The sequence below is a fragment of the Gopherus flavomarginatus genome, chromosome 2, assembly GCF_025201925.1.
Source record: "Gopherus flavomarginatus isolate rGopFla2 chromosome 2, rGopFla2.mat.asm, whole genome shotgun sequence".
In the NCBI taxonomy this organism is placed as follows: Eukaryota; Metazoa; Chordata; order Testudines; family Testudinidae; genus Gopherus; species Gopherus flavomarginatus.
The window spans coordinates 128,869,341-128,890,161 of NC_066618.1; the positions used below are offsets into that span (position 1 = coordinate 128,869,341).

Genomic DNA, 20,821 nt, shown 5'->3' on the forward strand with positions numbered 1-20,821 from the left:
CTCATTATTTACTACCCTACCAATCTTTGTGACATCTGAAAACTTCACCAGCAATGATTTTATAACATCATCTAGATCGTTGATAAAAAATATTGAATAGTGTTGAACCAAGAACTGATCACTGATGGACCCTGCTAGAAATGGCCCTGCTCATCGATATCCCCCCCTTTGACAAATATGTTTTGAAATCTGATAGTGAGCCAGTTTTTAATCCATCTAATCTGTGCCCTATTAGTTCCATTTAATGCAATGTTTTAATCAAAATGTCATGGAGAAGTCTACGTATATTATATCAACACAATTGCCTTTATCAACCAAACCTATAACCCTGTCAAAAAAACCCAACAGGTTTGTTTGACAAGACCTACCTTTCATGAAACCATGCTGGCTGCATTAATTATATTTTTAGCCTCTAAATCTTTGTGGATAACCTCAAATTAATTGTTCCATTATTTTACCTGTAATCAATATCAGGCTTATTGGTCTATAGTTTCCTGGATTGTCCCCTTTAACCTTTATAAATATTGGAATTACATTGGCAGTCCTCTAATCCTTTGGAATTTCCAATTTTCCAATATTTGTTAAAAATTAACATTAATGGTTCATAGAGCTCCTCGGGTAGCTCCTTTAAGAATCTTGAGTATAAGCTATCGAGGCCTGTTGATTTGAAAATCTTTAATTGTGTCAGATGCTTCCTCTCATTTTCTATTGTTACAGATGGTAAAGTTTCTCTTGCATCCACAACATTATATGGGATGGATACAGACTCCTGCTTCATTCCAAATATAGAACATTAATGTCTATTAAGCTTTTCTGCATTTTCTACATCACTATTTACAGATTTACCATCTGCGTCTAGCAGTGGACCTATACCTGACCTAGGTTTTTTATTGTTTGTTTGTTTTTGTTCCTAACATGTTTTTAAAATGTTTCTTATTGTCTTTAATCCTATTGGCCATTGTTATATCATTGGTTCCTTTAGATTCCATTATCAGTCACCTATATATTTAACTTATTTTATTCTTGAACAATTCCCAATTGACATTAACACTTCCTTCTTTAAACGTATATTCTCAGTCAGTTATGCAGACAATTGCTTTACGTTTTGGAAATGCGGTCCTTTTACAGTTCCAAATATATATATTATTAGTTGGTGCCATATTCTGTTTGTTCAATGTAAAGGTAGTCAGATCATGATCACTGGTATGCAGACAGTGGCTAATTTTTAGGTTAACAATCCATTTCTTTGTCCATTAGAATGAGACTAATATTGAGTCACCCCATGTTGGGTGCAGGATATTTTGTGTTCAATTTGTGTTCTAAATTATTTTTAGAAATTCTGACAAAGTTTTCGTACTGGCTGCATGAGATGTCCAGCAAATGTCTCCCTAGTTGAAGTCACTCATAACAACCCAGTTTTTCTTTCTGCACGTTACAAACAGATGCTTAAGGAGCAGTTTGTCCAGTTCTCTAGTGAGATTTGGAAGTCTGTAACATATGCCCACCAGTACCCTATCTTTAGTTTTACTAGTTACAACTTTAATCCATAAAGCATTTGGGGTCCTGTGATTCTGAATTGTCTATGACTCTGTTACCAGTGATAGTGTCTTTGACTAAATGTACAATCCCTATCCTTATGAAACAAGTTGCAACCATCAATTTTAATGTTTCTGTCATATGACCTGTCCCACCAAATTTCAGTAATATCAGCTGTATCATATTTCTTCTCATTCACAAGTATCTCCAACTATTCTTTATTATCTAGGCTGCTATCATTAGTATATAGACAATTACATTTTTTTATTCCTTACATGCCTCCTAGTGCTTGGATTTGTCATGTGCATGACATCTTGAGGTTGGTCTACATATTTGGGTGTTTGTGCCATGGTTGTCCCATTATTACCCTCACTCTTCATGATTATGCACTCCTGATACTCTAGATAATCTACAGGGGATCCCCGGTATATGTCTCCCCCTTGCCTGTCATTTTGCATATCCATCGCTCATCAATAGGGGTACATGTTACAACTCATGTTGGTCCTGATCCACATATCCGTCACTTGCAACTTACTCACTTCACCTTTTGCATCGCTTTTTTGGGGGTGCTTAGCATCTATGAGTGGCACAGCAGGCCACCGATCAACTCCTTCCCCTCCCTCCCAGCGGCTCCTGCATGCGGCAAAACAGCTGTTCAGTGGCATGCAGGAGGCACTGGGAGGGAGAGGAAGGAGCGTGGGGACAGGGCACGCTCGGAGGAAGGGATGGAACTGGGTGGGAACTGGGCCATTATTTCCTGTGGGGAAAAATTCCCTGGTATCCATTGTTTTGGTATCCATAGCCCTTTTTCAAGAATGCAACCCTGACGTATACCAGGGACCCCCTGTATCACTCGAGATTAGTAACCCTGCTACTGAGCTAGAGGATATCAGAACCATACAGCCACCTCTGTCCATAATAGGAGCTTCAGTGTTCCACAAAACCAAATCCTTTGCCCTCACACCATTTACTTAACTACAGATCCTGTGAACAAATTAGATATTTTCAAAACATGAGATAAAAGTGAAAGGCTTCAATACAAAACAAATCATTTGCTAAAGTTTTCTGTTTAACATGACAGTCTTCCATAGCCAAAGTACCAGTCAGTACTAATTTTCTCAAAGTACCCATAGCATGACATAGAAGTGAAAAATTATTCCATAAAGCTGGTAATGTGGGCTAACTTAGTAATGGTTTATGTGAAATGCTGCTAATATTTAAATATTTTTATGTAACTGTTGAATATCTTTTTTAAAGGCTTGGTCCTGCTCCCTGAAGTCAGTGGGTGTTTTGCTTTTGGCTTCAGTGGGAGCAGCACCTACATCTGATTTCTGAGTGGTGGACGGGCAGTTCCTGCTTGCCTTTTTCCTGTGTAGCCACAGAGACGTCAATTGGGCTGTTCATCTGAGTAAGGCAAATAGAATTTGACTTGTGTTTAAATATACTAATTTTTTTAAAGAAGCAGTTAGTTGTTCAAAGTTCTGCTTAGATAAATAAATGGTGATAAAAAACTGAAGTGTTGTTGTCCTCTATAGTTCTTTATTTTAACCTCAATTAGCTCATTATGAAAAGGACTTCACCAGTCCTTAAAAAAGATTCATTCATACTTTAGTAGTGCATGGAAATAGCTGATGGCACTTTTTGGAGTTACATTTGTTTTAAATGCCTTTATGAAAAGCTTCCTTTTTTCTGTTGCTTTTAAGTTTTATAGAACATTTTGATCAAGTCAACTCAGAACTGGTCTTTTATGAATTAGGGCCTGATACTTCAGATCTTCAGTCATGCACTTAGTCCTTGCCCATGGGAGCAATAACTATTCATGTGCTTTAGAGTTTACAGGATGGCACCCTTGTTTAGTTTAGTTTTACCAACCCTGAACAGGGAAGTGGCAAGAAAAAAGATGACCCTGGTTTAGATAAAACATTGATATGTGCAATCAAGATACAGCCAGTGCTGTCCATTTACGATGTTCAATTGCCAAAAGGCTCCTGCAAAGGTTAGGACTGCTACATTTTCAAATAACAGCTTTAAAATATATTATAGGTGGGGCTGGTAGCATCACCTATTAAGAAGTTGCCTGATACTTTCCATTATAAACATGTGTGAGTCATAGGCAATGCCAGCACCCCTTGGCTTGAAGTGGTTTCCATCATACACAGGGTTTACAATTTTATTCAATGGCTTTTAGCACCCCCACTATAAAATATGTTCCAACACCCTTGGTATGAATTGCCATTTTCAAAGGCTTATAACTTGGCAAATGTGGGTGGATTTTCACAGATATAGCAAAAGGAACTCCCTGACACCAAGGCCATGCCCCCCACCAAACAAATGTCATGTTTCTGCTCCAATGCATGGAGATGCTAGAGCATTTCAAAGAAAAGATCTCAAGAATTTTTTAACATGAGGGAAAAAAACATTTTTCCCTAGCCTCGTTCTTGGAAACAGCTCTACAGTTAGCTGAAATTTAAAATTAAAAAAAAAAAATAGAGCCAGAGGCAGATATCTGACATAGAAAATGGAAAATTTCAGTCAGAATGCTGAAAGTTTTTCAACGTTATAAGCGAGTGGGAAATTTGGGGCAACTGTAATAATAGTTGGTGCTACTAACCCCTCAGATAGATAGAGCAGGGCCGGAAAGCAGCAGGAAAGTGATCTTACTGGGTGCTGGAAAGTCTCCCCCTCAGCCTGGGGAGCAGCTATTGAGCCTAGAACTCAACTAAAGTCGGGGGACAACACAGGAAAAAAACAGGAACAGGCATGAGGGTCAAAGGGCCGAAACTAGGGAATCTGAAGGGGACACCAAGCGGAGAATCCTGGACAGTGCTCAGTGCTCCTCAAAGGTATCCAGGGAGCCAGTGGATGCCACTCAGAAGAACTCTGCCTGGATGCGTGAGGGAACACAGGAATGAAAACAGGCCTCACAGTTGCAGAGCCCTCCTTCAGCCAATCTTCTCTCCCTGGTGTTATAAATGGCCATCTTGGCCATAGCTAGGAGGAGGCTGATGAGGAGGTCCCTCAGCCTCAAGGGGCCATGGATGGAGTGAGCATAAATGAACAGGTCCGGGGAAAAGTGCAGCCAGAATCTCAATAAGAGGTTCTGGAGGAGCCGGAAGAGGGACTGCAACCCTGTACAGGAGAGTGATCCTGTTGGTATCCAGGAAGGGGGCAAAGAGAGCCCGCCCACTGCTAAAGGACCTCCCCCCAGCCTAGAAGGAGGATCCACAGGTCCGTGATACCAAATAATTGTGGAGGACAACTAATGAGATAACAGGAATGGGAGTGAGGTCACAGGATGATCAGAGCCTTATTACCTGTGGACTAAGGAGAGGTTACTACAGTGTAATTAGGGCACCTGAAGCCATTTAAGGCCCTGCCTGAGACCTAATAAAACCAGCTGCTTCAGTCAGACATGGGAGGGGAAGGATAGTTGACTAGAGTTGGAGGCGGACTGGTGTTAACCAAAATACCAGAATACTAGGGGAAGGGAAAACCTGCCCAAGCAAAAAGAGGGTAAGCAGCCCACAAAGCTGGCACCTGGAGTAGGGGGCGGACCTTCCCTGCTCGTCTCCCTCCCCCACTGGGACACGAGCAGAGCCCACAACACCCAAGAATAGGGGCAAGGGGCAGCATCATGACCAATCACACTAAGGAAAAGCGTGGGACCCACTACAGTAGTGTTGGCCATTTGCCACAACATATACATATATATTCCTTTGAGACATTTATATCAAATCAATTTGAAATAATTTCATTTAGTATCAGAAGGGATTTCAGAATTTATATCTTTATATATATATATTTGTATTGCATACTGTATAGCTTGTTTGCTGTAGAGAAAAGATGACATATGTTCTCCCCAAAAATTCTATTTCTAGGCATCTCTAGAATGGTAATAGCTGCATCTCTGGAAATTAAAGAGTGGACAAAATGTGTCAGGTTCCAAAAACTTTCAATTGATGAGACTTTTAAAACATGCCTAACTAGATCAGTTCCTGTGGGAGTTTAAGTGGATGCTGTTGGACTCATTTTCTGATATTATTTTTCCTTTTTCTCATGTGTCTATGCATGTTTAGTTTAGGATAAAAAGAAAATATTTAATATAAAAAAAAACAAATCCAGAATGTTACCTCAGCTGAATTAACCATTCAGAATGTGTTATTGTTTCCATTAAATCAATCTGATTAGTGTTTCTTGAAAAAAGAGGACAGTAGATTTTGCACCCCTGAGCATTTGAAAAGATGCTGAGAGTTACTAAATGCATTTATATATTACTTTTCTCAAACTGAAAATGAATATTTTCTGGGAAAATGTATTTACACAAATGTATGTGTTCGTACAATTTTAAAAGGTAAACTTTAAAATTCTCAGTTATACCATAACAATTGTAACAAAAGCCCTATCACTTGAGATATTTTAAAGTAAACACTGGAAAATATACTGTATTGGGGAAAATTCCACATTGGTAGAGGAGTGAGAAAGATGACTTAATAGAGCTTTTCCATCTCTAATTTCTAAGGTTTTATTACATGAATTTAATGTCATTTTAATAGTAACTAGTTTACTAACTTCTAATAGTGATTAGTAATAGGAAACATTTCTGCACTATATTGTGATATCTTTCTAGAAAAAGAAAACCTGTCCTGACCCTTTTCAAATAACCCTCTATTTTATCCTCATTCTTTTCAGTTTACAGTCCTGACTAGTTTGTTTGTTTTCTGCCCTGGTCAGTTTATTTAATATTGTGGACATTGTGATAAAATTGAATTAAGTGAAACATCATGCATAGGCATCTGCATTTTTTTCAGCTATAGGCCCAATTTGCATATGTGAAATTAGAAGTTAAATGCTAGTATTATTCTCAAGTAATGTCAGAGGTTCCAGACAAAACCACACAATTCAGAAAAAGATATTTTGTCCCACACTTTTTTTTTAAAAGGGTGATTTGCACATGAAAAACATATTCACGCATGCAAACATTCACAACTGAGTACAACTATAGCCTCCAGTTCTGGGGAATAGTGGGGCCCTGGTCTACAATTAGGATCTCTAAGTGATGCCACAGTAGAAATAATCAATAATCCTAATATAATAAGCCAAGCCCTCTCATGAAAATAAATGGCAGAACTCACAATGATTTCAACTGAAGTAGGTTCAGCAGCACTATTTATTGCCTGATTTATGTCTCTTTGTCTATGATGGAGGGCGCCAATTTTTTTCATAGCATAGATCACATTCTAATAGATTGTCCACATGAGCATGAATTAGAGGGGAGGTGGCTCATAAGACAACCTCCCTATTTGCTATCCTATACTATCCCTGTGGAAATGACAGAAATTGTTTAAATTGAAAATTAATAGTAGGAACAGTGTTTAATGTATTTTTAGTTGCCTTTTAGTGCATTTTAGCAGCTGGAAATAAGGAAAAGGAACATGATCAACCAGTTTTTTGGTATCCACATGCAAGTGCCCTGTGGACCACAAGTTGTCAACCAGTCTCAAACCAGTCAATTTGAGAACATCTAGTCTGTGACTATTAAAACACCTTTAACAGTTTCTGGAGTGTAGGTCTCAGGAGGGAAGGGGTATTTGTTCCATTTTGACTTTTATACTCTTGTTTTTAACTCCAAACTCAATTGCTTATTCAGAGTAATCAGTTGCATGTAATTAGAGATGGCAATTTTCAGTTCAAATTACTTAGCTATTGTTAAAAGTCAACAAGAAATGCAGACTTACCAATAAAAGAACATTAATTCCCTGCTACCAATCTCCATTTTCCTGTCTATCAACTGAGTGTCACAGGGTTAACAGATCAGGAGCAAAATATGGGAATCAAAAATTGTGACCTGTATCTGATTTTCAGCAAAGTGTAGAAGAATAGGATATATTATTTGGTTACTTCTAAGTGTAACACTGTTGCACAAGAGCAACCACTTACCAGATCATTTTTGTTCTGTCTAACAAAGGCTTTCAAATCAGACTGTCAGATAATTATGATAAACTGGTAGTTTAATAATCTAAATAAATTTTTACTTATTGGATATATGCTGGGGTGGGCAAACTTTTTGGCCCCAGGACCACATCTGAGTGGGGAAATTGAATGCAGGGCCATGAATGTAGGGCTGGGGCAGGGGGTTGGGGTGCAAGAGGGAGTGCAGGGTATGGGAGGGGGTGTGGTGTGCAGGAAGGAGCTCAGGGCAAGGGGTTGGAGTGCAGGAGGGGTGTGGGGTACAGGGAAGGGGGTTGGGGTGTGGGATGCGGCAGGGGGCTCAGGGAAGAGGAGGTGTCAGGGTAGGGAGTTGGGGTGTGGGAGGGGGTGCGAAGTGTGGGAGGGGGCTCAGGGCAGGAGGCTCAAGGCAGGGGGTTAGGGTGCGGGCTCCAGCCCGACAGTGCTCCTGAAAGTGGCCAGCACATCCAGCAGTGGCTCCCGGGGGTGAGGTGGGGTAGATGGCTCTGCCGTGCTCTGCCCTCGCCTGGGTACCACCCCCGAAGCGCCCATTGGTCCCGGTTCCCCATACCCGGCCAATGGGAGCTGCGGCGAGCGGTGCCTGAAGGTGAGGACAGCGCACGGAGCCCTCTGCCTACTCCCCTGCCAGGGGCTGCAGGTATGTGGCGCCAACTGCTTCTGGGAGGGGTGCCAGGCCACGGCAGGCAGAGAGCCTGCCTTAGCCCTGCTGCACCACAGGGCTGGCAATCCCGCAGGCCAGATTGAAAGCCCTGACAGGCCAGATCTGGCCTGCGGGCTGTAGTTTGCCCTCTCCTGATATATGCAATACAAATTAGCATTTTTAAGAGCAGTATTAGTATATAGTGGAATAAATTTGCAGCTATATTATTGTCTAGTGTCTGTGTAGTCTGCTGATTTCACAAATAATTTAATTCATACTCTCACCAAATGTGCAAAATTATTCTACAACTATTATATGTGATAAACTGTTAACAACCTATTACTTGGGTGTCATGTCAAACATGCATTTGATATAGTGTCCTGTCATACATTTCATACCCATATTTAATTCTGACCTAATGAAGATGCAAGGAGTTTGAATTTTTAGATTTTCATTTATCATAAAATTCATGGTATGCATGAGTCATAAAAATAGAAATGGGCAGGTTGGTCTTTTTAATCCAATTTGAAATATTACTCTGTCTGTTCTTATATTGAAGAAAGAATATGGTTGGGTGTTGGTCCATTTATTTTTTGCAGTTCAGATTATCAGAGGAAAACTATGCTGAATCAGCAGGAAAAGTGTCCTGTTGTTTAGTGATGTTACCATGCTATCACTGGGACAATTTACCATGTTGGCAGTTTCCTCTGGAAAATATCTTTGAGTATTTTAGTTATGAATTATTCATGGCGGACAGGATCATTCAGAGCATTATTAATGGACAACACAAGACTTTTTTCAGGATGCACAGAAGGCATGGATTTCATGATATTCATGTTTTTTATTAGGACTGGCACTTACTACCCTACATAAATTCCTTACTACACATGGTAATAAATCACAGTATTCCCGAGAAGTGTAGGATTGGGCTGTTTATTGGTAAATTGCACACTTATATTAAAACTGAATTTATATGAGAAGGTCTGATTAAATAAAAATTAACAGTAGATAACTGGGAATCGTGTGCTTTGTAGCATTTGGGTATAATATAGGATACACTTAGAAGCACATTCATATTGCAAGCTAGTTTTTACATTGGAAACAGCATTTAATCAACTATGAAAAATAAAATTTTTCTATTCAGAGAGGAAAAGAAGAGCATTAGTAACCTCAATAAGAATATCATTAATACTCCTTGATTTGTCTGTAAATTGTAATTAGTGACAATCATGTATGGCACTATTTGAGCTTTTACACAATCTTGGGTCATTAAGAAAGCATTTTCTGACCCCTGGGGTTGACATACCTTAGAGAGGCACCAGGCTAAGTTGGTGGGAGGGAATTGGGAAGGGCAAAGGAGAAGGTTAATATCAGTGGTGATGGGGAAAGCTGCAGAACTTGAGCCTCTCACTATGCAAATGTGCTTTTACATCTATATAGTGGTAGGAGATTCCCTGAAAGCCATCCACCTTCTTCCCCGATCCCATTATTCAATAATTAGATATTATATAATAAAGGGCTACTTTTGTGTGTCTGCCTGTCTTCTAACAATGTTGAGTGTCATTGTTCTCTGCAGGGTGGACCTTCAGACCTGCTCAAGCCTTTGTGATGAGACAGAGGGCATAAGGGTCTAATACTAATACAACTGGGGTGTTTTATGGCATACCATTTGTGAATGCTTATTGTTTTTACTTGTTCAGTGCTTAAATTTGAATGGACCTATGTGTTCACATGTTTAATGAATGTTTTCTCTTTCTTTGATGCAGGGCCGTATCTGCAGAAAAGCTGGCAAATCAAAAAAGTCCTTCAGTCGTAAGGAAGCTGAAGCAACGTTTAAGAGTTTAGTGAAGACCCATGAAAAATATGGGTGGGTCACTCCTCCTGTCTCTGATGGCTGATATTTGCAACCTGCACATCAATGCTAAACAAAACAACAAAACCAAGTACTATGCCATCTCCTCAGTGCTGTACACCACCCATCCTTTTCTACTTCAGCTTCTGTTAGATACCATGAATGTCAAGGAGACATTTAAATAATTTGATCTGTTTACATAGGGAGAGAAAACAAATGCTGTTTAGGATTATGTTTTAAGACTGGCGACTTTAAGTCACTTTAGAGCGGATGTTATGATTGTGTCATTTGCCCCATGCAGGTCATATTGTCTTCATCTTCTTTCCATGACAGCAGCACCAGACATTAGTACTGGAAATTGCATCCATTACTGCTCAGTTCATTTAAATGTAAATGAAGCAGTTAATATTTAATAGGGAAGCAGTGCATTGCAGGTACATGTTTGCTGTGCTGTTTGTCTTTGTTTCCTAGCAGGTCAACATAACTTGAAGATGTGTCTTTATGTGGAGCTGTGGTCTGCTGTGACTACATTTAGACCTCATGTGTGCTCTATATATGACCTTTAATTCATAAAAGCAGAATTATAACAATGAAAGATTCTGGTGTTGAAAAACTGTTAAATGAAATCACCCAATTGATCAAATTGTACTATCTATGCTGGTATTGTGGTATGCTGTTGTTCAGAGATAAACCAGTGTGATTAGATCAGGTGATATGGTGATATTTCAGATACCAGATGCACCCACTATAGGGCTCAAAGTAGTTGATTGTAGAATAGTTTTTATCTTGCCGTACAATGCAGTACTCCAACAACAGCATGGTTGCCTGTCAGCTTTTCAACGGCAATACGAAAACCAAAAAGCATAAATGAACCTTTAAAACTTATGAGTCATTTTAAAATGATGTGCCAGTAACAAAGTAAAAGACAGATTTTTCAAAGAAAGTGGAACAGTTGGTTTGTAAGATGATTTGCATGGTTGAATTTTTTATTTTTACTCAATAGGCATTGTATGTACTTTGAGCCCAGTATCTGAGAAAACCCACTGATGTATATAAATGTCCTGTTATTTAATCATTAAGATTTAATTTTTCTCTTTTGTTCAATAATTTAAAAACTTTCTAAGACTCCATGAAATTTGGAGATAATGTTTATAATAATATAATGAAAAAGCTTAAAAATGTGGAATCCAAATGGAAAATCGTATTGGACACATTCTAAATAAAATCACCAGTACCGTTTCATTGCCTCAAGAATTCAATCATTTTAGGCTACTTTTGTTTTCAAATTATTAGATGTATTACTGTGAAACACTAGAAATCTTATTGATATATTATGCCTGCTCTGGCAGCATTTTCAGTTAAAAGCAGGACATTATTGATTGTAAAATGCAGTCCAGAAAAAAATATATTATGTGTTTTTAGAGAACTCTCCATTACATGCTTAACACAAGATTAGGCCACTGCTTTTTATCAAAATGACTGAACAGTCTCCGGCTACATTTTAACAGCACTGAAGAAATCTTTTATTCTAACTATTTATGGTGCTTTGTGGGGTTTCGGCTTGATTTAAAACTAAACAGAATAGAAAAGACCAAATGGATTAACTACAAATCAGAGTGTTGTAGGGCCAGTATAGAACAGTACTTCTGCAAGAGCATGTTTGCCTGTCATCTCTTAATTGGAGAAGCAAAAATTCATTAATCAACTTTAAAAGTATCTGCCTCATTTTACAAATGAATTTCATTGTGTTTCCTTCACCACCTCCACTGCTTCACCAATGCTGCCAGCCTCCATTGCCCCCTTGTCCAGTTCTCCCAGAAGCATCTATGTGCTTTCTTCTGCCCCACGTCTTCTTCCTCCAATTATTCCATAACGCCATTACCCTCTCCTCCAAATCTCTCTTCTGCAAGACCCACTTCTTCCAGCATCCTATGGGAAACTGACAGTTGGTAGTTCCTAAGTAGATGGTATGAAGGGACTTCTGATTGTTTTGTTTTGTTTTTGGTAGTTTATTTATCTATATTTTGGCAAAATGACAGCCTCAGAGCCATTTAGTTGTTTACATAGCTGGCCTATGAAAACATGTTCTTATTATGGTTTCCCTCACCCTTCCTCCTTCATTTGTTACAAGCATTTGGTATGTCTTGCCTTAAGTAAACACTAATTACAGACAGGACTGTCTCTTACTCTATTTTGTATACAGACTGGCAAAACTTTATCTGATCCTGATTTCTGACTTAGGGTGCTACCATGATACAAATATGTAAATAAGAATTTCTCCCTCAGGCCTATATATCATCTCCGTTCAGTGATGAGTCACACACAGCATTCAAGGGCAGAATGTAGAGCTTAACAAAATTTATAGTCATCTATTGGTTTGATTTATTTATTTTTGTAACCTTGATCTATTTTTTTTTATTTGTTTGTTTCCGTTGAGGAAAAAGAAGCTAGTATATTTTTTTAGGCGTCAGTGGTTACTAAGTGCTAGAAACATAGAACACTAAGAGGAGTGAGAGAGATTTTCTTGCTAATGGGTTATTTCTTAAGAGCGCTTACTTCACACAGCATATCAGAATTCTGTTAAAAGCAATGTATTATGCTGACATAACTCCACTGGGGAATGTTACTATCTCTGTGATTTATTCTCTGTCTTTTTTTCCCTATCAACTCATTCTTTTAAACATGATAAATGGTGACCTTCTTCCTGAGAGTCATGTATTTCATGTTTAATTAAAGGGTTCTGTGAAATAAAACAGTGTAGAGGATAGGTGCCTCACACCTATTTATAAAAGAAGCAAAGAATCCTTTGGCACCTTATAGACTAACAGACGTTTTGAAGCATGAGCTTTCGTGAGTGAATACCCACTTCGTCAGATGCATGTAGTGGAAATTTCCAGGGGCAGGTATATATATGCAAGCAAGCTAGAGATAGTGAGGTTAGTTCAATCAGGGAGGATGAGGCCCTGTTCTAGCAGTTGAGGTGTGAAAACCAAGGGAGGAGAAACTGGTTCTGTAGTTGGCAAGCCATTCACAGTCTTTGTTTAATCCTGAGCTGATGGTGTCAAATTTGCAGATGAACTGAAGCTCAGCAGTTTCTCTTTGAAATCTGGTCCTGAAGTTTTTTTTGCTGCAGGATGGCCACCTTTAGATTTGCTATTGTGTGTTCAGGGAGATTGAAGTGTTCTCCTACAGGTTTTTGTATATTGCCATTCCTAATATCTGATTTGTGTCCATTTATCCTTTCCCATAGAGACTGTCCAGTTTGGCTGATGTACATAGCAGAGGGGCATTGCTGGCATATGATGGCGTATATTATGTTGGTGGACGTGCAGGTGAATGAACCGGTGATGGTGTGGCTGATCTGGTTAGGTCCTGTGATGGTGTCGCTGATGTAGATATGTGGCCAGAGTTGGCATCGAAGTTTGTTGCATGGATTGGTTCCTGAGCTAGAGTTACTATGGTGCGGTGTGCAGTTACTGGTGAGAATATGTTTCAGGCTAGCAGGTTGTCTGTGGGCGAGGACTGGCCTGCTACCCAAGGCCTGTGAAAGTGTGGGATCATTGTCCAGGATGGGTTGTAGATCCCTGATGATGCGTTAGAGGAGTTTTAGCTGGGTATGTGATGGCCAGTGGAGTCCTGTTGGTTTCTTTCTTGAGTTTGTCTTGCAGTAGGAGGCTTCTGGGAACACGTCTGGTTCTGTTGATCTGTTTCCTTATTTCCTTGTGCTAGTATTGTAGTTTTGAGAATGCTTGGTGGAGATTTTGTAGGTGTTGGTCTCTGTCTGAGGGGTTAGAGCAGATGCGTTGTACCTCAGTCTTTGACTGTAGACAATGGATCATGTGATGTGCCCGGGATGGAAGCTGGAGGCATGAAGGTAGGCATAGTGGTTGGTAGGTTTTCAGTATATAGGTGGTGTTAATGTGACCATCACTTATTTGCACTGTGGTGTCTAGGAAATGGACCTCCCGTGTATATTGGTCCAGGCTGAGGTTGATGGTGGGGTGGAAGCTGTTGAAATGGTGGTGGAATTTTTCCAGAGTCTCCTTCCCATGGGTCCAGATGATGAAGATGTCATCAATGTAGCATAGGTAGAGAAGGGGTGTGGGTGGACGAGAGCTGAGGAAGCGTTGTTCCAGGTCGGCCATAAAAATATTGGCGTATTGTGGGGCCATGCGGGTACCCATAGCGGTGCCACTGATCTGGAGATATATATTGTCATCAGATTTGAAATAGTTGTGTGTGAGGATAAAGGCACAGAGCTCAGCAGCCAGTTGTGCTGTGGCATCATCAAGGATACTGTTCCTGACAGCTTGTATTCCATCTGTGTGTGGGATGTTTGTGTAGAGAGCCTCTACATCCATGGTGGCTAGGATGGTGTTTTCTGGAAGGTCACCAGTGTATTGTAGTTTCCTCAGGAAATCAGTGGTGTCACGGAGATAGCTGGGAGTGCTGGTGGCATAGGGTCTGAGTAGAGAGTCCACATATCCAGACAGTCCTTCAGTGAGAGCGCCAATGCCTGAGATGATGGGGCGTCCAGGATTTCCGGGTTTGTGGATCTTGGGTAGTAGATAGAATAACCCTCCGGGCTCTGAGGGTATGTTGATTTGTTCTGGTGTTAGTGTAGGGAGTGTCCTGAGTAGATGGTGCAGTTTCTTAGTGTATTCCTCAGTGGGTTCTGAGGGAAGTGGCCTGTAGAATTTGGTATTGGAGAGTTGTCTGGCGGCCTCCCTTTGGTAGTCAGACCTGTTCATGATGACAACAGCACCTCCTTTATCAGCCTCTTTGATGTTGATGTCAGGGTGGTTTCTGAGGCTGTGGATGGCATTGCATTCTGCACGACTTAGATTATGAGGCAAGTGATGTTGTTTTTCCACAATTTCTGCCTGTGCACATCAGCGAAAGCATTCAATGTATAGGTCCAGACTGTCATTTCGACCCTCGGGAGGAGTCCATGTGGAGTTCTTCTTCTTGTGCTGTTGGTGGGAGGGTATCTGTGTATCAGTGCGCTGTTCTGTGTTGTCCTGAAAGTATTCTTTGAGTCGGAGAGGGCAAAAGTAGGCTTCCAGAGCGCTGCAGAACTGTATCATGTTGATGGGGGTGGCAGGGCAGAAAGAGAGTCCCTGAGCTAGGACAGACTTTACTTCTGGGCTGAATGTGTGGTTGGATAGATTGACAATATTGCTGGGTGAGTTGGGGGTACCACGGTTGTGGCCCCATGTGGCAGGTAGGAGTTTAGACAGCTTACAGTCCTTTTTCCTTTGTAGAGAGGTGAAGTGAGTAATGTAGATCTCCTGTCTTATTTTCGTGAAGTCCGTTTGTATGGAAGTTAGGTTATTAATGAGAGTCTCCAGGTTGGAGAGTCATGAACATATGTACATCGGCCAAACTGGACAGTCTCTACGGAAAAGGATAAATGAACACAAATCAGATATTAGGAATGGCAATATACAAAAACCTGTAGGAGAACACTTCAATCTCCCTGAACACACAATAGCAAATCTAAAGGTGGCCATCCTGCAGCAAAAAAACTTCAGGACCAGATTTCAAAGAGAAACTGCTGAGCTTCAGTTCATCTGCAAATTTGACACCATCAGCTCAGGAATAAACAAAGACTGTGAATGGCTTGCCAACTACAGAACCAGTTTCTCCTCCCTTGGTTTTCACACCTCAACTGCTAGAACAGGGCCTCATCCTCCCTGATTGAACTAACGTTATTATCTCTAGCTTGCTTGCATATATATACCTGCCCCTGGAAATTTTCACTACATGCATCTGACGAAGTGGGTATTCACTCACGAAAGCTCATGCTTCAAAACGTCTGTTAGTCTATAAGGTGCCACAGGATTCTTTGCTGCTTTTATAAATAGGTGTGAGGCACCTATCCTCTACACTGTTTTATTTCACAGAACCCTTTAATTAAGCATGAAATACATGACTCTCAGGAAGAATAGTCACCATTTATCATGTTTAAAAGGATGAGTTGATAAGGAAAAAAGACAGAGAATAAATCACAGGATTCTTTGCTGCTTTTATAGATCCAGACTAACATGGCTACCCCTCTGATACTTGACACCTATTTATGTATTTTTTTAAAAAATATATATACTTCAAAATGTAAATTGTAAATAGTTGGCAAAACAAGGGGCATTGCTGCTTAAAATCATACTCCCGTAACTAGAAGGCAGCTATCTCCACATCAGTCAGATCTGTAGAGCAGAAGAAGCAGTGGACCAGGGCTCTGGAGTGCTTCATACAACGCTAAGCCCTTGAAACAATTGGAGAGAGCAGTGCTGCTTGGCTGCAGCAGTGGGGAAGTGGGGAAGGGTTGGATGACAACATACAGAAGCAGAGACTGTGGGATGGGGAAAAAGGAAAGATGCAGTGTCCAAACAAGGCAGGGTGAACTGGCTCCCAAACTGCAAAGAGAGGAACAGTATTGATAGAGGAAAAGCCGAAAGAGAGAGGACACAGCAAAGGGAATAATGGGGAACTTTAGGGACAGCACTTAAGACTGAAGGGAAAGGGAGAGGGCTAGGGAACTAGGAAGGTTAATAAGATATACAGAAAGAGGGGATGTCTACAGTAGGAATGATGTTGTGATGCCTTAGGGGTTCACCCAGACCAGTAAAGAGTTCTGTCACTGCCTGACCTGTAACTTTGTGTTTTTTAGTCTGTGCAGCTTTGGCTCAGAGCCCTGACACCAGCAGCCTGCTCACAGCACAAAGGTTAAAAGCTATTCCATCCGCCCAGTTACTCCATGTAGGGTGATCCCAACAATCCTTCTTGTCTCAAATCTCCCTAAACCATCTCTACTGCAGTGTCCAGTCCCTCTTAGGGCATGTCTGCACATACAGTGGTGAAGATGCTGTATGCCAGTGGGAGCACTCCCACCTCCATGAGCAGTATTTGCTATTTTGGGGGGAGAAGCTCTCCTGCCAACATAGCGCAGTTCACACCAGCACTTATGTCAATGTAACTTGCATCGCTCAGAGGAGGGGGGGTTATTCATGCTCCTGAGCAACGTAAGTTATGCCGACATAAGCTGTAGTGTAGACATAGTATAAGTGGACATTCACAGAGGTAACACTAAGTTCACTGCCTCCAAAGAGCCTGTACACACAACGGCTTGTTAGCTCAGATGGGGTGGTACACTCTACCTTAATGCTGAGATGGTTTGTAATAAAACAAGAATAAGTGATTTTAAGCACCAGTGAAAGAGATATGAAAGGGTTACAAATAAAAATAAACTAAACAAAAATAACACATTTTCTACTGTTTAAAACTTAATTCTAGCAAGATGCAGCTTTGCCTAAACTAGTATCTTACTCACACAAAGTTTAGCATTCACCAGCATGGCTGGCTGTTCCAGACAGGATCCTACCCTCACAGAATAATGCTGGTTTCTTTGTTCCCTCAAGAGATGGATGCCCCCAATGTCTTTCAGCAGTTCCTTATAGGGTGACCAGACAGCAAATGTGAAATATTGGGACAGGGTGGGGGGTCATAGGAGCCTGTATAAGAAAAAGGCCCCAAAATTGGGACTGTCCCTATAAAATTAGAGCATCTTGTCATCCTAGTTCTTTATATCCCCAAAATATATCTTTAATTTCAAAGTCAAGAAGCCCTCCTGGGGTTTCAGCTTTGCTCAGCTCTCTGTGTCCAACAAGAGACAACACCATGTTAATTTTGCAGTCTCCTGGATTTTACAGCGCAAATGATCTTCCTGCAATCTCTGATGCAAGTGAGTAGCCCATAATCCTTGTTTATGATCACACCTTGCTTGGTTTGCAACTGAACCAAAGAGGTTTTTGCCTTCCCCTTTGTCTGGAAAAAACTTGTTTCTTCCTTTGCCTGTTTCCAAATCATAATATCAGAGAGTATCAATAATATTACATACAGTGTTTACATAAATTTCACAGTGATATTAATGAGCAGTGTATTAGTTTTCAAACGATATATTACAAGACACCTTTTAAATAAATATCATAACAATGGTGTGTGAGGTGTATTGAACTGATCAGGCCAGCTGAGATTTACTGTTACATATCAGGGAGCCCTTTACCATATCATACTAGGGTGCTCTTAGTGACACAGGTATATCTTGATAGAAAATCATATGAGCTCTGATTACAATAACACTTATGCTATTTATAGCAATATTATGTGTACACTGTTGCTGAAGAACAGATATAAATTTTCCTACTCTAGACAAGGCCAGAAGGAGAATAAAGGGGAAGAGAAAACTGGGAGAAGGGGTAGGCAAACAGAGATGGAAGAGGAACAGGAGAACTGAGAGAGAGGTAATATGAAGTGGAACCCAGAATAAAAATGGACAGCAAATGCAGAAAAAAAAGTTTATAGGGAAAAAAATGAACAAGATGGAAAAAAAAGAGAGAAAATGACAAAACAGTGAGAAAATGAACAAAAAGGAGGTTAAGAAAACTTGTCTATGCCAGACTCTGGCATGGGAGACTATCATGGGGGTTGCCTAAGTGCTAATATATTACACAGAAGGGATTCCAATAAAAACTCACAGTCCTAAAAAGTCAGTTTTCTTTGTGTCCTTCTCTTGGGAAATGAAAAGAGACACTCCTTTGCTTTGTCCCTTTTGTGACAGCTGTGACAGCCAAAGATCTTGGTATACGAAGGGTGTTCAAAAAGTTAAAGCCATTCCATTGAAAGTGATGCAGTCTATCAGCCCCCTTTTATTTTGTCCCTGCAGGCATGTATCTGTCACAGATGTTGAGGTGGTCCAAGGAGACCTCACTACTAGGATTGGCCATTTCTGCCCCTTTCTGTCTAAGTTTCAGGATATCAAAGGGATTTCTTCTGCACAACGGAGAGCTCGACACCTAGTTCCTGCATATTCTAACGTAAGAGCTCCTGGAAGCACTTCTAAATAGGCTTGGAAGGATTAGATTTTTAATCTGTAAATGTCTACTTCGGCCTACACACACAAACCAAGAAAAAATATTTCTATTGACAATAATTGAAATGTACAGATAGGAAAAGTAAGAAAAATGCTGCTTTAGAACTTCTAAGAGTTTGATTTACGACTATTTACTTTGTATACTTTGACATATGAAATTGACAATTTGTGGTTTAATGGTTATAAAGCTTTAACTTTTTTTAAAATTTCTGTCATTAAATATTTATTGTCTGACCCTCCGTTGTCTGACCCCCACACATAATTTCTCCACGTGTGAAAATTTAAATTGAGAAAACTAAACAAGCCAAAAAATAAACATTGATATTATTCATCAAAATTATAAAAAAATAAAAATTGATTTCTGCAAAGCCTTCTTGTAAATCACCAGATAATTGAACTTCCTGTAGCACCATTTGGTGAAGAGGAAGATGGAGCAGCCTGCTCAGGAATATTCTTTTCCATCTATCCTTCCAAAACCAGATGGGCATTCAGAAACCATATCTCCTAAGGAAGATGGAAGTTTGAAGATGGGACTTAGCTCTAAGCAGATTGACTCAAGGATTGAGAAGGCCACAAAACTGCATATGGACATTGGATAAAGAGACAATAAGGTTAATGGAGAAGACTCTCAATGAAATCCTACACAACTGGAGGAATGGCAGAAGTAATAGTGGAGAGACATTTCTAGAAGCCATCTTGTCCTTGTTCTCTGGGCATCTATAAATAGATCTCAGCTACTCAGAAGCCTCATGAATTAAAGGATTCTCAGAATTTACCTCAAGCACCACTCTAGAGGGAATGAGTCTATTCAGGGAGCACCCAGATCCAAAATTTCAGTTTCCACAGAGATGATCTCCTGGTGTATCTTTCTTGTAATCCAGTTTAACTACAAATACTATCACACTTAATGCTTACTCCCCTAGGTAATCCCATTGAAGCCAATTGTTGTGTTTAGAACAGTGGGGGGTTCCAAAGAGGATGGAACTAGGCTGTTCTCAGTGGTGGCATAACAGAACAAGAAGCAATGGTCTCAAGTTGCAGTGGGGGAGCTCTAGGTTGGATATTAGGAAAAACTATTTCACTAGGAGGGTGGCGAAGCACTGGAATGGGTTACCTAGGGAGGTGGTGGAATTGACAAAACCCTGGCTGAGATGATTTAGTTGGGGTTGGATTAGATGACCTCCTGAGGTCTCCTCCAACCTTAATCTTCTATGATTCCTGACCAGGGTTCCATTTTGCAGCATAGATGGGATATTAAATGTGTCCCTGCATTGTAGGTTTTAACACAGTTTAGGGACACAACTTTGTATTCACTACAAACTGGAATGGTTTTCAAACTAGGTCAAAGGATAAATAGGTTGAAAGTAAGTCACCCGCTACTATCAACACAGCTGTAGTGGAGAAGGGCTGTAGACTGGTGTAATTTATTCATCAAAGGGTGCAGAAGGGAGGTGTTGCAGCAGGAACAGTGGCCTGAAGGACATTGCAAGAAATTATAAAATAAAGAAGATATAGAATATTTAATTATCTTACATTTTCCTATTAGCATCTTCTGTATTCTATACATGACACCATGTGTAACTTGTATCTCCATATGTCACCTCTGAATTTGACCATATGAGTAATACACTAATATTCTAAAAACCCATTGTAATGTCATTTAAATTCATTTTAAAAATCCTGAATTTTCTTCTACAGCACTCAAATAATATACTGTCATGTGTCATATTCTGTAGAAGCATAAATGCTTTCTTATACCGCCAAGCCTCAGGCCAATCAATGATGACACAATTCACAAAGCAAAATTAGAAACAATATAGTTCAGCTATCTGGTTTGTTCTTTTTCCTGCTTGATTTATCTTCTGATCTCCAAAATGTAACACCATAATGACAGCAG

At 40.1% G+C, this 20,821-nt stretch overlaps 1 protein-coding gene across 1 annotated transcript in view; it reads left to right on the top strand.

The window, feature by feature from the left end:
• Window positions 1–11,291, top strand: part of UBE2QL1 (ubiquitin conjugating enzyme E2 Q family like 1) — a 31,282-nt gene extending 19,991 nt beyond the window's left edge. Inside the window, exon 2 of the mRNA XM_050938247.1 lies at window positions 9,910–11,291. Within this exon, the coding sequence (XP_050794204.1) occupies window positions 9,910–10,041 (132 nt within the window). The 3' untranslated portion in view covers window positions 10,042–11,291. The remainder of the gene's footprint in view (window positions 1–9,909) is intronic.
• The last annotated feature ends 9,530 nt before the right edge of the window (window positions 11,292–20,821 follow it).